Below are 16,779 nucleotides of genomic sequence, written 5' to 3'. Positions count from 1 at the left end.
AAGACATTGGAGGGGATAGGATTGGACGTAAGGGTTACACGTTGGATAAAAACATTTCTAAATTCAAGGGTTCAGAAAGTCAAAGTAGGAAATAATGTATCGCAGGAAGAGAAAGTTTGGAAGGGAATTGCACAGGGTAGTATAATCGGTCCGTTACTTTTCTTAATATACGCAAATGATTTAGGTAATAATATAACAAAAATAAGATTGTATCCAGATGACATAATTGTTTATAGGGAAATAAATAACCTTGAGGATTGTTCGGAATTACAAAGGGACCTTGAAAGTATCCAACAATGGGTTGAAGAAAATAATATGAAGGTTAATGGAGGCAAATCAACTGTTACAACTTTTACAAACAGGAGCTTTAAAACTGAATTTGAATATACTTTGGATGAGGTAGTTATCCCAAAAGATGACAAGTACAAATTCTTAGGTGTGAGATTTGAAAGTAATTTGCATTGGAAGGGTCATGTTGATGACATTGTTGGAAAAGCATACAGATCGTTACTTGACATAGTGATGCTACTTAAAGGATGCAATAAAGAATTAAAAGAAAAAAGTTACTTAAGTATGGTTCGTCCATTATTGGAATATGCAAACAGTGTTTGGGATCCTCACCAAGAATACCTAATAAAAGAAATAGTGTGCAGAGGAAAGCAGCAAGATTTGTAACGGTATTTCAGGAGAAAGAGTAGTGTATCAGAAATGTTTAAAGAATTTGGGTGGGAAACTTTAAGTAAGAGAAGGGAGAAAACTAGACTTATAGGATTATATAGAGCCTATACAAGAGAAGCAGCATGGGGAGATATCCGTGAGAGGCTTCAGTTGGAAAATAATTATATCGGCAGGACAGACCACAAATATAAAATTAGAACGAATTTTAGCAGAAGCGATTGGGGTAAATTTTCATTCATTGGGAAGGGTGTGAAGGAGTGGAATAGTTTACCAGGGGTAGTGTTTGATCCTTTTCCAAAATCTGTACAGATATTCAAGAAGAGAATAAACAGCAACAGAGAAAATAAATGAAGTGTTAGAGGGCATTCGACCAGTGCAGGTTATTGTAAATAAAAAAATGTGTGTGATTAAATTAATTCCATCCCCTGGTCTAAGGAGTTTGGACAGCCAAAGTAGGGGACTGCCTGTAGGGGTGAAGTACAGTGGGGACTTCGAGGGCCCTGGGACCGCTACGGTAGCTGTGAAGACCCTTCAGGAACTCTGAAAAGTGGTGGCAAAAGGGGCTCTGGTTAAGACGCAGCAGGTCGTTATGCTATTTAGGTTCCAGAATGGGTTTTAAAAAAAAATTTAAAAAAAATAAATTCAATGTCAAGTTTAATCTTATACCAGTTGTATAGTATCATTTGAAGTAATTCCACATACTGTATATCAGTTGACTCTATTTGTAAGTAGTACAGGAGCTATTATAAGTAGAATTTTGTAAACAATATAAATTTATTAAGGATGAGCTGTGTGTTTAATAGAAAAAATTGTTAGCATAAATTGTATAACATTGTATTATAGGAAAATTTTCTTCTGTTAATTTAATATTTAGTGCTTGACAATAATGTATTTTAGTGTACCATTTGCCACCGAGGTAGACACCTCATTTGCAAATAGAGATTTTGATTTGATTTTGATTTCCTGGTTCGAAAAGAAACACAAAAACCAGTTTATTGTCTCACAACTGGATGTCACGCTGAGGACAGTGTTGTAAGAAGCTGAAAGGGAGATGAAGGATTTAAACCACTATTGATTCACAAGAACAATATATTTATGGGAGGAGTAGATAATAAAGATAAGTGCATTTACCATGTCACCTGTTCCAGACCAACCAGAAGGTACAGGAAGTAAATATTTTCAAGTCGTCTAGATATGGCATCATTTGATGCATACATTCTCTACATGAAGAACTCTGATAAGCCTTTACCAAGACAAGACTTCATGGTCAGATTAGTTAGAGAATTGCTAATCGAAATGTTCCTAATTCCAGTTGTGGGAACAAAAGGTCATGCAGGAGACCCCTCTCATGCCCTCGAATACTTGCCACAGAATAATAATCGCCTGTGTGTTGTGTGCATGGAAGAAAAGAAGAAGTAGTAGTAGTCTACATACTGGTGTCCAGGATGTAATGGTGGAATTCACCAAGGATGTCATTGTAAACTAGTGCACTTCTGGAGACCTGGCAATCGTGGAGTAATACAAAAGACCCATCCATGTGCCTCTGAGTGAAATGTACAAGTTGTAGCGTACAATTGTATATATTTTCCAGCTCAGAACAATACCATAAACTACAAATTATAATGGTAGGCCTATGTGACTATTTACTATGAACTGGTGGTACTCCTTTTGTATATCTCTGTTTTTTTTTTTTTTTTTTTTTTTTAATTTACCTAAATATAAACATATTATTTATAACAAAAGTTTTGCAAAAATGAATAATATAAACAAATTCAATATCTTTTTCATATTATGGTTTTTAATGATAAATAACTGCTTTAGTATCATCTTCTTATACATTGTACTTTTGTGAATTAAAGGGTGTACTGTTTTATGTATGTATAACATGTCAATGGTCTTTTTTTTTTTTTTTTTGCTAGTGGCTTTATGTTGCACCAACACAGATAGGTCTTATGGCGACGATGGGATAGAAAAGCTTAGGAGTTGGAAGGAAATGCCCTCAATTAAGGTACCGCCCCAGCATTTGCCTGGTGTGAAATTGGGAAACCACGGAAAACCATCTTCAGGGCTGCCGACAGTGGGATTCAAACCCACTATTTCCCGGATGCAAGCTCACACCCGCGCACCCCTAACTGCACGGCCGACTCACCTGGTAATTCAGTGGTTTTGGTACAATGTATACTGAGTCTGCAACACCAGTAAAATATCTCTGCCACTGCAGGATAAATGACTGCCACTTCGAGGGTTAAAGATAGATAGAATTTGTAATACAATCTTATTTTACTACTTCAATTAATTTCCTCGCTACAGTAGTTCTTTTAACCCTCTAGAGGGCACGTGACATTTTGTCACTCGAGGAGGCGCATACAGTCTTTCTGAATGGGGAAGAGTAAAGTTAAAAGTATGGATGTAATTTTATCAGCATTTTAAATTCCAGTTACATACAAAAGGAAGTGTTGTTTGAGATTAAAGAAATGTGTTTTATAGCCAAATGAACACACATTAATCCCACGAAAATATATTTTATTACAATGCCATGCTTTACAGTGACTATCATCATAAAGAAACATGGTAGTAACGTAATAAATATGAGAAAATAAACATATGCCCTCAATGTATTTAACGATTCAAGCCGGAAAACATGATGAAACATTTTCATCATCATCATCTATTTTCTGCTCCAGCAAGCCGGGTGCGGGTGTTTACGAGCCTCTTCCAGTTTGTCCTGTCCATCCATAGCTGATGTTCTACCTTTTGCTGCCAAATTACATCACGTTTGGCAAGGTCTGTGAAAATTTGCTTTTCCCAACTCTCACGAGGCCTCCCTCTGGGTCCCTTACCAACAACATTCCTAATTGAAGCCATCCTTCTCATATGTCCATACTGTTGTAATCTGCTTAATTCTAAGGTTTCCAACAGGCTCCTGTCCAATCCAAGTTGTTACTGTATATTTTCATTCCTTATTTTGTCTCTCCTTGTCTTTTGGAGACATGACCGAAGGAACTTCATTTCCGTGACCTTTGTGCAGATCTAGTCAACGTTGCTGCTTCCAGTCCATATGTTAGAATTGGTACAAGATATATTTTGTACAGCGTGAGCTTGCAAGCTTGGGGAAATGAGCCATCCCAAAGTATTTGATGAACGAAGTGGTAGAATTTTGATGCAGCTTGTATTTTATTGCCTATTTTGTGGTTTATGGTATTGTCAGAAGAAACAAAGCACCCTAAGTATTTGAAGTTATTGATAATGTCTAACTTCTTCTTTTTTGCACTCGCAGGTGGACTGCTTCAGAATTTCGACTCATCACTGAACCGACAGTTTTAGCTCGGCTGATGATCATTCACATTCTTTCAAATTCTTCTTGCCAAAGATCTAGTTTAGCTTGAACTTCTGCTTCTGTCTCACCCCATAGCATAACGTCATCTGCAAATACAAGTGCATTTATTGTCTGATCCTTCATTTTCACTTCTTTTATAACCTCATCCATTATAGTAATGAAGAGAAGTGGTGATAGACAACTTCCTTGTTAGACTCTGCTCTTGGTTTCAAAACAGTTTGACCTGCCTCCTTGAATCTGCACACAGCTCTTTGTCTCTCGATATAGTTGTATTATTACAAACCATTATTCTCGTCATTGTTCCGTATTGAAAACAGCTTTATCACTAAGTTTACACAAGAAGTATTTTATTACATGACCTATTCAATACAATCCACTGTTGTGTGGTTAAATGAACATAGAAACTATCAAATTTTAAGGTACATGTTTCACCCCTCTTTTACTGGGCATCATCAGCCTTATTCAATCCTAAAACAAACATTGATCTGAGGACCTTTTCCAATTTATGTAAACTATACTGTTGAATTCTTAATAGTATTGACACCGTGGTTCATTATATTTACAGTATAAAGATACTTGAAAAAACATATATACACATTAAAATCACTTAAAAAATTATTAAAATGTTCGTTTAAAAGAATTTTGTGTCACATTATTTCTTAAAAATAATTCATGACTGAATCTGAAATGGATCCTCTTCGTAAAATGCTTGAACAATAAGCGACACTTGGGAACCAGAAATCGAACCCAAGGCATCAATGGATAGGATTAGTATGACAAAACGTGCATGTTGTGGGTGAGATCTGTTTTCAACAAACATAAGGGTTAAAAATGTGTAGTCAAATTAAAGACAATATGGATTAAGTTATAATATGTTGGGTAAAAATTATCGTATAATAACGAGTGCTAGTAGACAGTGGGAGTCAAAATCACTGCTAAAAGTATTCATAAGAGTGAACTATAGGCCCATATGACATTCTCATGGAAACGTAACGCCCCTTGTGGATGTAGACGACAAGGGGCATGTGCCTGGCCAGGTTTCTAGAAAGATACATTTTCTTTTTGCTTGCGGTTAGACGACCCTTGACATTGGTATAGGAGAATAGTGATATATAAAGAGCCTTGAGACCATAAAGCCGTAAATCTGACCTAAGCCTAACTGGCTCCTGCCCGCATTTAATGGAAGGAAGGAACAAATTTCAATACGTCAGTAGTTGCTGCAGAGAAAATCCCCCATAAACCTGTGATGAGGGAGATCTGGTGCCAGGTGTCAGGCCTATTGTATTATGTTAACAGATCTATCTCTTTCAATATATTGTAGTTAAATATTTAAATTATCCGCGGGTAAACATTTTGCGGATGCGGATAACCAACAACAGCTTCCCACAGCGAAAGCGCTACCCAAGATCCATCAAGCTGACATCCCCATAAGACTCATTATCAATTTCAGAAATAGTCCGACCTATAAAGTATCTCGGTATTATTAACAGCAACACAGTACTTGAGGGTCTCTACGCTTCAGAGAGCCTGACAATGAATAAAAAGGGTGAGATTCAAGATCTCGAAGAAAAGGAGAGGAGAATCTTAAGGAAAATTTTAGAGCCACAGAAAAATACTGAAGGGGAGTGGAGGAATAGAAAAACTGATGATCTCTACAAATACACCGGAAAAAATCGGTCACCATGCGAAAGCAAAGGCTAAAATTCTATGGGCATCTAGAAAGAGTGGATGAGAAATGGCTAAAGGTAAAAAGAAAAGAATTTAGAAGCTGAGTGGACAGTATCAAAACATTCCAGGAGAAACCACCAAAATGTAGACCCAAATTGGTGATATGAGAAAAAAAAAGGAAGATTAGAAGTGAAAGGATTAAGAGGTTCTGGGAGAAAAAGAAGAAGAAGAGAAAGCCTTAGGTTCAATGCGGTCTATAGGCAGCCAAATTCGGAAGCAAGAAGAAAGTATCTCAGTTCATTCACAAATTCCTTAAATCACACTATCAAACGTCAGTGAAAAATTCCATAGAATTTTGCAATAAAATTAAGCACTTTAATTCATCCAAACACCAGACACTTCATTCATTTGATATTATTAACTTGCATGCTATGTGCCCGTTAACAACACCATGCAATTAATTAAGAACAATCTTTCCAAATTCAGTAAATTAAGTATAGATAAAATAGAAGAATTTATTCAGATTCTGATATTCACATTGAATAACAATTTCTTCACTTTCAGTAATGTCATTTACCAACAGATGGGTCTTCCCATGGGGTCACCGGCTTCAGGAATCCTTGCAGATATTTGCATCGATCATTTAGAACATTCTCACATCATTAGTAAGATTTAACGGCATTCATCATTGGGCACGCTATGTGGATGGCACATTTGCTGTTTTAGACTCTTGTATTACTAACAGCAACACAGTACTTGAACTTCTCAACTCCATGGATCCACATATAAAATACACCATAGAGTCAGAAATCAATAATGCCCTTAATTATCTGGATTCAACCATTATGCGCAACTACAACAACAGTTTATCCTTTAATATATACAGAAAAACCCACCTATACCATCAGTATCATCCAACAAAATTCTGTGCACCCAGACATACAAAAGAAAGCAGTTTACAATAGTAAGTATTCAGAGCATAATCCTTCTGTTTAAAGTGAGATTTTGGTTGACATAGATAGGCCCCCCAGAGGTAAGTCCAATGTCAGCACAGCTCAAGTTACGTTTAATCTTACGCCTCTGGAGAAACATATCCCTGTCAAATCTTCTAACAAATTTCCCGATAACTCCTGCGTGAGGTTGACTTACTGGCTTTTTTAACCTATGACATGTGTCAATCATATTATCAGTCACAGTAACATCTAATGCCTGACCTACATTTTTCACTAAGGAGATCACATCTTCATTTGGCGTTTCAGGAATCCCATGTATTTCCAGTGTATTCCGCCTTCCATATTGGTCTAGGTCATCTATTTGTTGCTGTTAGTTTCCGTTAGTTTCCAAGATCAGCTTGTACAAAATATATCTAGTACCTATATTGACATATGGCCTGGAAGCAGCAACACTTACTGGACCAACAAAGAGTCGTCTTCAGGCAACAGAAATGAAGTTTCTCCGTTCTTGTCTACAAAAAACAAAAATGGATAAAATAAGGAATGTGGAGATCCGACAACAGCTTGGATTGGAAAGAAGCTTGCTGGAGACTCTAGAAGTGAAGAGATTGCAATGGTATGGTCACATGAAAAGAATGAACCCTCACAGGACTCCTCGAACATACTTTGACCACAATGTTCCTGGGAAGAGACCAAGAGAAAGACCTTGTGATGTTTGGGAAAAACAGATAATGAAGGACCTTGAAATTAGAGGTATGAACTGGTGTCGCATATATGAGCAGCATCTGTGGATGGATAGAACAAACTAGAGGAGGCTCGTACACAACCGCACCCGGCTTGCTGGAGCGAAGAAATGATGATGATGGGCCAATAACCTCGATGTTAGGCCCCTTTAAACAACAAATATCAATCAATCAGTCAAATGATGTATATATATTTGTACTACCAGGCAATGCCTTATTCCTTTGTCTCCTGTATTTTCTCATATTTTATTACAAAATAAGGAATTGCAAATTAGATCCACTGATTGTTTTAATCTCATACTAATTTTTCTTCATCGCCGTTTTCTTAACCCTAGTCAGTGGATACGTTTTAAAATTTTAACTTCATATCTCATGTCGTCCATCTCGTTCCATTAGGGGCCGATGACCTTCGATGTTAGGCCCCTTAAAACAACAAGCATCATCATCATCAATTTTTACATCTTGTCTTGGGATGCATTTCATTTCTTATTCCAGTTATCCATAGAACATATATTTCTCTTCATCATCAGCATCGTCTATTGGTGTATATAAACGCACAAAAGTGATATTGAAAAAATGTGTCTTCATCCTGAAGAGTATATATTCTTTCATTTACAGGCTTAAAATTCAGAACCACTGACTAATATCTGTTGTCCACAAGAAAGCCTGTGCTACCTATTGCACCTCTAACTCCTCCACTATGCAGAATTGTATATTTACCACTTCTCAAAACACCTTTTTCATTCCACTCGACTTCATGAATCACTGCTATTCCAAATGGGACTTCTCCATTTCTTGTTTCAGACCTTTTAGAGCTCCTGGTTTATTCAAGGTTCATACATTCCAAGTTGGTGTGTACATATAGTATTTCTGTCTCCGTTTTCCATTACCTTGCACGTCCGCCTCCGTAGCGTAACGGTTAGTGTTATTAGCTGCCGTCCTCGGGGGCCCGGGTTCGATTCCCGGTACTGCCAGGAATTTAAGAATGGCAGGAGGGCTGGTATGTGGTTGGAATGGTACATGCAGCTCACCTCCAATGAGGGTGTGCCTGAAAAGAGCTGCATCACCTCGGGATGAGGACACGAGTTTACTTTACTATTACCTTGCACAGGTCTTTTACCAGTATCATCAGCCCAGATACAATCAGTGAAAGCAGGACCGCTAAATTGAGAAGGCCCTTCGAGATGGCAACTATGACATTATGGTTTTTATGATTGCCAAGGTAAAGAAATACTTATGAGAAGTAAGATTTCCATAAGAACATGAGGTTCAGCTTGCTTTTTTTCTCCTTAAATGTTTCTTCCCACTGCACTCTGTTGCTAACATTTGTGATACTTTTAACAAATTAAATATGTTGCAGTCTAAAGTATCTATGAGGGCAGATCAAATATAAACGGGATTTTTTTTTTTTAATTATTGCATCAACTAAAAAAAAATTCTCACATAGAGATCACTTTTCTCCACCAGATTGGTAAGATTTTAATGCCGTCCTGGTAGAAATAAGAGGGACATGTATGGAATAGTCCTTTGAGTTTTGTAACAGTTTATTTTTTCTAGTATGGGATTGTTAGCCCCATGATCAACTCCCAACCTGAAGGATAGGTTTCACTCTTAGTCTGACGTATCACCTGTCCAGCTTGGAAGACCCTGCCATAAGCCTACACTCGCTCCCTCCGACATAGCTCTCAGGATCATTTAGACATGTAAGCTCCCACATCGTGACAAGGTATACCAACAAGGGAGTGGTCTCTTATTAACAGCTTTAATTAAGTGTAAACTTCTGGATATTTTGAAAACTGACAACATTCTGAAAGTGCCATGATGTTTCTTTGTTGACTTTATTGTTTCCACATTATTTTGTCAAGTATGATTGGTTTCTTATAAGATGTAAGTATTAAACAGCATAATCATTTGTTGTTGAATATGAAGTACAGTATGCGCACCTTTTAGTGATACCTGGTTTTACGGGGATGTGGAGTAAGGAAGGGAGCTCTCCCGGTTTCGGTAATACTGCCAACTGAATGGAAATTGAATCGATAGAATGATTGATCAATATGAATTTTCTAAACCTTTTTTATCTTAAGCCAACAACTGTTGCACGTTATATAACATTATATAACATTTCTCGATGTGAATAATGTTCCTAGCATGAATTCTATATTTTGGTATTCCTGTGTAAACAACAACAGCACTAGTGCGTAAAATGTACGCCAGATGTCTCCCGGCGATGCATAATTGCTTCATAGTTTGTGTGTCAAAGGTTGCCAATACAAATCTCGAAGATAACCGAGGTCTACCGATTCAGCACTAGGGAGCCCAGGTATCACTAAAAGTTGCGCGTACAGTAATAGATAGTGTATTTAACCTGACTGAGATAGGGACACACATTTCTATCTTGCACCTTAGTAGAAATGCATTTTACAGAACTTACTTTGTAACCATCCGATATTGTTCTTGATTTCAGCATGCATGGAGGCTTACAGCCACACTAAGGAGCGATATGCCTGCAACATAGGATGTGCCTGTATGGCCAAACTGAAACAGGTACAAACACAGGTAGTGATCATAAAAACTACTTTTTACTTACGAGAAAATTATTGAATCAGGTAAGAGGAAAAAACATAGATTGCTAATTAATATTCTGTTTTCTTTCCTTGTTCTAGACTCAGGCTATGATTCCACAGATTAGTTGGTCTATGTATGTTGAAGATGGTAACAGTATTCTGATGTTACAGCCAGGTCAGTAATGTGATAACTAGTGTATGACATATATTTATGTGTAATAATTTTTTTTTGCTATTTGCTTTATGTTGCACCGAGACAGATACTGTAGGTCTTATGGCAACGATGAATTTTTTAATGATGACACTGTATTGTTAAATATGACATTATGGTTTTTATGATTGCTAAGGTAAAGAAATACTTATGAGATGTAAGATTTCCATAAGAACAGGAGGTTCAGCTTGCCTTTCCTTTTTTTTTCCCCTCCTTAAATCAACTAATATAGAGCCGTACTTACTTATTTACTTACTTACTTACTTACTTACTCCTTGATGCTACGGTCCTTACAGAACCTCAGTCTCCGCAACAATCTTCTTCCAAAGCTCTCTGTCGATTGCCTTGGTCCTCCCTCTCCGGACTCCCATGGTACGTAGGTCAGCCTCCACCTCTTCTATCCATCGCTTTCTTGGTCTACCTGTACATCGTCTTCCACCTGGATGCCCCTCCAGCACTTTCTTAGGTTCTCTTGTAGTCTCCATTCGATGGACATGTCCTAGCCAACACACTCTAGCAGTCTTCAGCAAAGATACTGTATCCTGCTCTTGATACAGGTCTCTAAGCTCCTGATTAGATCTAATCCACCATCTTAGCTCAGTTTTAACTTGCCCAGAAATCTTCCTCAATACCTTTCTTTCCCATGTCATTAGCCTATTTTCTTCTGTTTTATTTAATACCCAGGCTCCATATATTTCCTATCTTCCATTCAAGCTCCATATGTAACCACTGGTCTAATGACACAGTCTTATAAATGATCAACGTAGCTTTCCTGGATATGTGTTTGTTTCTTAATGTTGGAATTAAGGCAGCATAGCATCGATTTCCTGCGGGCAGTCTAGTGCTTATTTCCTTTTTTTGTTTCATTTTGTGAAGTAATCAGAGAGCCTAGATATCTAAAATCCTGCACCCCTTCAAAACACTTTTCTCCACACCTAAGTGCATTTGCAGGTTGACTAGATCTGGAACTCACTAGGAACTTAGTTTTGTTGTTATTCACTACTAGTCCAATTTGCTGTGCTCCCCTCTCCAATTCTTCACAGGTTTCAAGAAGTGCATTCTTTGTACAAGAAATTAAAGCTTGAAATTTTCTTCACCAAACAAAAACGAAAAATAATTCATGCAGTAGAGGGTTAAAGTGTAATCCTGTAAATTGAACATCTAATTTCTTGTAGAGCAGCAATTTCAACATTATACTTTCTTAGTTCCTCTTCTAGTTTTCTGCTCTTTCCTGGCTGGAGTAGGCTTCTCACATTCCTAGTTGCTAATACCAGTCCATAACTATTGCCTCGCCTAAGTTGTTTTTCAGTTTTATCCACCCGGTACCGAGCTCGATAGTTGCAGTCGCCTAAGTGCGGCCAGTATCCAGTATTCGGGAGATAGTGGGTTCGAACCCCACTGTCGGCAGCCCTGAAGATGGTTTTCTGTGGTTTCCCATTTTCACACCAGGCAAATGCTGGGGCTGTACCTCTATTAAGGCCACAGCTGCTTCCTTCCCACTCCTAGACCTTTCCTATCCCATCGTCACCATAAGACTTATCCGTGTCAGTGCGACGTAAAGCAACTTGTAAAAATATATATATATCCGTCCGGTTTGTTCTTATTCTTTGCGGCTTCTCAACAAGTTTTTTTTAACGGGATAGAGTTGTCAACCCTATGCCCAACCCCCAACCTGGAGGACCAGGGTATCCCTTTTAATCTGGATCATCACCTTCAACCTGTTCGGCAAGGGAGGCCGTACCAGTAGCTAAGCTATGACCGGCATTGCTCTCAGGATCTTTTGACCACACAAGCCCCACCACCACGAAGAGGTAAAGATACCATCGATGGGGAATATAGAGCCTGTTAGCAAGAAATTTTTCTTCCTACTCCACTCTGTTGCTAACATTTGTGCTACCCTTAACAAATTAAATATGTTGTAGTCCAAAGTATCTATGAGGGTGGATAAAATATAAACAGGAATTATTTTTTTAATTTTTTGCATCAACCAAAAAAATACACATATTGAGATCACTTTTCTACATAGTGTCCTGCCTTCGATACACATTTTCTTCATCATATTGGTAAGTTTTTGATGCCGTCCTGGTTAAAGAAGAGGGACATGTGTGGAGTCAATTGCGTGCAAACTCTTCTACACTTGCATCATCATCGAACTGCTGTCCTCCTAGGTCTTGTTTGAGTGGTCCAAACAAATGGAAATCACACGGTGATAAATCTAGACTGTACAGAGGGTGTTCCAGAGGTGTCCAGTAAATTTCCTCCAGTTTTTCCTGCGTTAAAGCGGCAGTACGCGACCTTGCATTGTCGTGGAGAAATGACGTTTCGGGTCGCTTGTTACAATACTCGGCTTTTGCTTCATCCAAAGGGCGACAATAATACCTGCATTGATTACCCTTTGTTCGTGAAGAAAATCCACCAGCAAAATGCCCACGGAGTCCCAGAAAACGGTTGCAAGCACCTTTCCAGCAGATGGGCGTTTTGGCCTTGACCGAACCTGCTTCGTCTCTTCACTGCTCCATGCTTGCTTGCTTGCTTGCTTGCTTGCTTGCTTGCTTTGACTCTGGGGTGTAGTGATGTACCCAAGTTTCATCACGAGTCACAATACAGTGCAAGAAATCCTCCTCCTCCTTCCTCGTAGCGACGCTGGAGTCTCTGACAAATATCCTGGCGTAAAGTTTTTTGTTCCTGGTTGAGGAGACAAGGAACCCACCTGGCAGACAATTTTCTGAAATAGAGTTCATCTCAGATGATAGTTTGAACACTTCCGTAACTTATTCCTATAGCTAAAACAATTTGCAAAATTTTTATTCGCCGATCTTTACGAATAATATCACAAATGGCAACAATGCTGTCTGCAGTGATGCTTGTCCACGCCTTCGTAATAAGAATTATTTAAATTTCTCCACTATTAGAAATTTATTGCTAAACTAATTCCATCACATCACAGAGTTTAAAAATTTGTTTAAAACTGGTCTTCCAACTGTATATGGTATAAATCAATAGCCGTCTTTAATATGATTCCTGATTGTATTATAATAAAATTCTAGATTTATACCATAGTGCTATCGGTGATGATGATGATGTTGATGATGAGGAGGAGGAGGATTCAAATTAATAATTAAGTACTTATGGAAATCTGTGTGCAGCTGCTTTATCCACAATAGATTCCATAGTACATACAGTAAGTAGTCGTGGTGACTCGTGGTTTAAAAAAAAAAAAGTAAGTAATAGTCATTCACCTGTTAAAGCTTATCATTGGTTAAAGATGAAGAGTTCTTACCTTCTGAAGAAGAAAGAAGAAGAGTTATAAAATGTGTGAAAATGATACAGAGTAATCAGATGTGCTTTAATCCAGCGTGTACAATGTGTGCGGGTATGCGCAAGCTCCCTGCTTATTTGCGTGCATGGGAAGGGGACTGTACTATTAAGGGAAAGTACAATTAGATAATAATCCTCCCTGAACAAATTAAGTGGAAAAGAAAAAATGAAACAGAATTATTTATTCAATAATAATAATGTTATTTGCTTTACGTCTCACTAACAACTTTTACGGTTTTTGGAGACGCCGAGGTGCCGCAATTTAGTCCCACAGGAGTTCTTTTACGTACCAGTAAATCTACCGACACGAGGCTGACGTATTTGAGCACCTTCAAATACCACCGGACTGAGCCAGGATCGAACCTGCCAAGTTGGGGTCAGAAGGCCAGCGCCTCAACCGTCTGAGCCACTCAGCCCGGCATTATTTATTCAATGAAGGAATCTATTATATTAATCCGAAAAGGTCACTAATGAATCAAAAGGGAACGTAAATTCCCTTAGTAATAGAACACTTGAAATTTACATACCGTTGATTAAGGTACAAAAAATTTAAAGATGACAAACATGAAATAGGCAACTTGATATTTTAGAAGTGTATAGACCTCGAAAGGATGATACAGACGCTGATTCAGAATTATTTGGTAAGATAATCAGCTATGTGGGGAACGGTACGGAAAGGAACGTCATTGTAGCAGGTGATCTCAATTTACCAAATATCAATTGGAAAAGTAATGCAAACGACGGGAAGCATGACCAGCAAATGGCAAATAGGTTAATCTGGGAAGGACAGCTGAATCAGAAAGTGATGGAACCAACTAGAGGGAAGAATGAGATAGAATGGAAGGTCATAAAAGTAAGACTATTAGACAGTATCATATGGCTGATAAGACAGGCATGACAGAGTTTTTAAAAAATAATTGTGTTCGGTGGAAAACGGTAAATAAAAATGTAAACAGACTGTGGAATGGGTTTAAAGCAGTTGTTGAGATATGTGTAAACATGTATGTACCTTTGAAGGTGGTAAGGAATGGTAAAGACTCTCTATTTTAAACCAGAGAAGTAAAGAGACTAAGGAGGAGGTGCAGGTTGGAAAGAAATAGAGTTAGAAATGGTTGTGGAAGTAAGGAGAAATTCAAGGAACTTAAAAGGAGTTAGCTAAGGGTAACATGATGACAAGCATAATTGGCATTCCTCCAAATGTTAGTGAAAAATGGAATGGTATGTATAGGTACTTTAAGGCAGAAACAGGTTCCAAGAAGGACATTCCAGGAATCATTATTGAACAAGGGGAGTGTGTATGCGATGATCTACAGAAGGCAGAAGTATTCAGTCAGCAGTATGTAAAGATTGTGGGTTACAAGGAAAATGTCCAGATAGATGAGGTGACTAATACTAACAAAGTATTGAAATTTACCGACGATAACAAAGACATTTACAATAAGATACAAAATTTGAAAACTAGAAAAGCAGCTGGACGTGATAAGATTTCTTGGGGATATACACTAAAGACAATGGGTTGGGGTGAAGTACCATATTTGAAGTACTTATTTGATTACTGTTTGCATGAAGGAACTATACCAAATCAATGGAGAGTTGCTATAGTAGCCCTTGTGTATAAAGGAAAGGGTGATAAACATAAAGCTGAAAATTACAGGCAAGTCAGTTTGACATGTGTGACATGTAAGCTTTGGAAAAGCATTATCTTTGATTATATTAGACATGTTAGCAAAATTAATAACTGGTTCAATAGAAGGCATTTCAGGTTTATGAAAGGTTATTCCTCTGATGCTCAACTTGTAGGATTCCAGCAAGATATAGCAGATATCCTAGATTCGGGAGGTCGCAATAGACCTATCCAAGGCATTTGACAGGGTAGATCATGGGAGACTACTGGCAAAAATGAGTGCATTTGGACTAGACAAAAGTGTGACTGAATGCATACCTGCCAACCATTCCGTTTTACCCGAAAACTTTCCGTTTTTTAACTCGTCTTCCGATTTTCTGATTTATTTTTAATTCTTCCTATTTTTGACCAATAGAACCTCCAGTACAGGCAATACTCTTCCCCTAGAATAAATTTTTATGTGCTTGTGTAATTTACCCAACCTCATTTTCAAGCGTTTTTATTTAATGCTTTATTTCGTGAGTGTATCATCCGTCGCCTTCGTGTATCATGTTTCCTGCTCGCTACAACAGCATGTGGGCTTTACGGCTGGGGATTTGGGATGGCAATCGTTCTACAAGCAAGAGAGGCTAGCGCGCGCTAGTGACTCAGTTAATCGGGACGAAGGAATGAGTTTCTTACTGTGTAGTTTGTGCACTATTAACTTCGTTTCTGTTTGTAATTTCGTTGGAATTGTATGCCACGTGTTTTTTCTAGCGGTTCTGTGATTTTCCCCGTGTCAGTCATATGTTAATAATGTATGAGACATACCTATCTGTTTTGTATGTGGTAGTTTCGCATATTTCACTGCATTTTTGTTTATTCTTACTTCATAATTTTAATGAGTTGAATGTATTTCAGGGAGTTGTGTTGGTGACAGTTTATGGTATTTTCTCTTCACGTTATGGCCAAAAAACATAAAACGTTATCTCCAAGTGTTCCGAGATACCTATAAAATTAAATTTCCGTTCATTTTACAGTCTCATAAAGGAAACTATTATGCGAATCACCTCGGGAGATAAATTTTATTTCTAGTTATCGAAAACTCGAAATATAGAGAATACCGTTCTTGAGCATGTATAGCACATAATTGAATCATATGTAGCTTATCTACGGGCTTTACTGAATACATTATGTTTAACGGTACCAGTACTAAAAAATATACAAAGAAACTTTATTTTACGGCATCACTTTAATTATAACCGTTATTATAGTAATTTTTTTAGAAGACAGGATACAGTACATACAGTAGTGAAATAAGAAACATCGTCTACATACAGCAGTGGAACAGCTGCTGGCCCAGCAGCGGCAACTATGCCGTTGATAGTGATTGCAAACAGTGTGACACTCAGTACTGATCCCTGTGGTACTCTCGTGTTCGTGAACATAATATTGAGAAAATGCATTTCCTACTTGGACTCGAAAAAGCCAGAGGAATATGAAGTTCCCAATAAACTTTGGCAAATTTCCTCGAAATCTCCACTGGTGTACTGTGGAGAGAATCCCATATTGGCAGGTAGCATCGTAAGCTTTCTCCTGGTCAAAAAACACGGCAACTAGGTGTTCCTTCCGGAGAAATGTGTCTTGAATGACACTCTCCAGTCTGACCAGACGATTGGTGGCAGACCAATGACAGTGACAGCC

At 38.0% G+C, this 16,779-nt stretch overlaps 1 protein-coding gene across 2 annotated transcripts in view; it reads left to right on the top strand.

Moving 5' to 3' along the window:
* Window positions 1-16,779, top strand: part of LOC136858119 (transmembrane protein 59) — a 44,846-nt gene that overhangs the window by 3,044 nt on the left and 25,023 nt on the right. The window contains exons 3-4 of one of the 2 annotated variants that reach the window (XM_067137428.2): window positions 9,844-9,935; window positions 10,043-10,118. In XM_067137428.2, the coding sequence (XP_066993529.1) occupies window positions 9,844-9,935; window positions 10,043-10,118 (168 nt within the window). The remainder of the gene's footprint in view (window positions 1-9,843; window positions 9,936-10,042; window positions 10,119-16,779) is intronic. The other variant, XM_067137429.2, reaches the window with a different exon arrangement.

The sequence above is a fragment of the Anabrus simplex genome, chromosome 1 (assembly GCF_040414725.1).
Source record: "Anabrus simplex isolate iqAnaSimp1 chromosome 1, ASM4041472v1, whole genome shotgun sequence".
NCBI classification, from domain to species: Eukaryota; Metazoa; Arthropoda; class Insecta; order Orthoptera; family Tettigoniidae; genus Anabrus; species Anabrus simplex.
The sequence above is the reverse complement of the archived record's forward strand: the minus strand, read 5'-3'. Positions and strand labels throughout refer to the sequence as shown.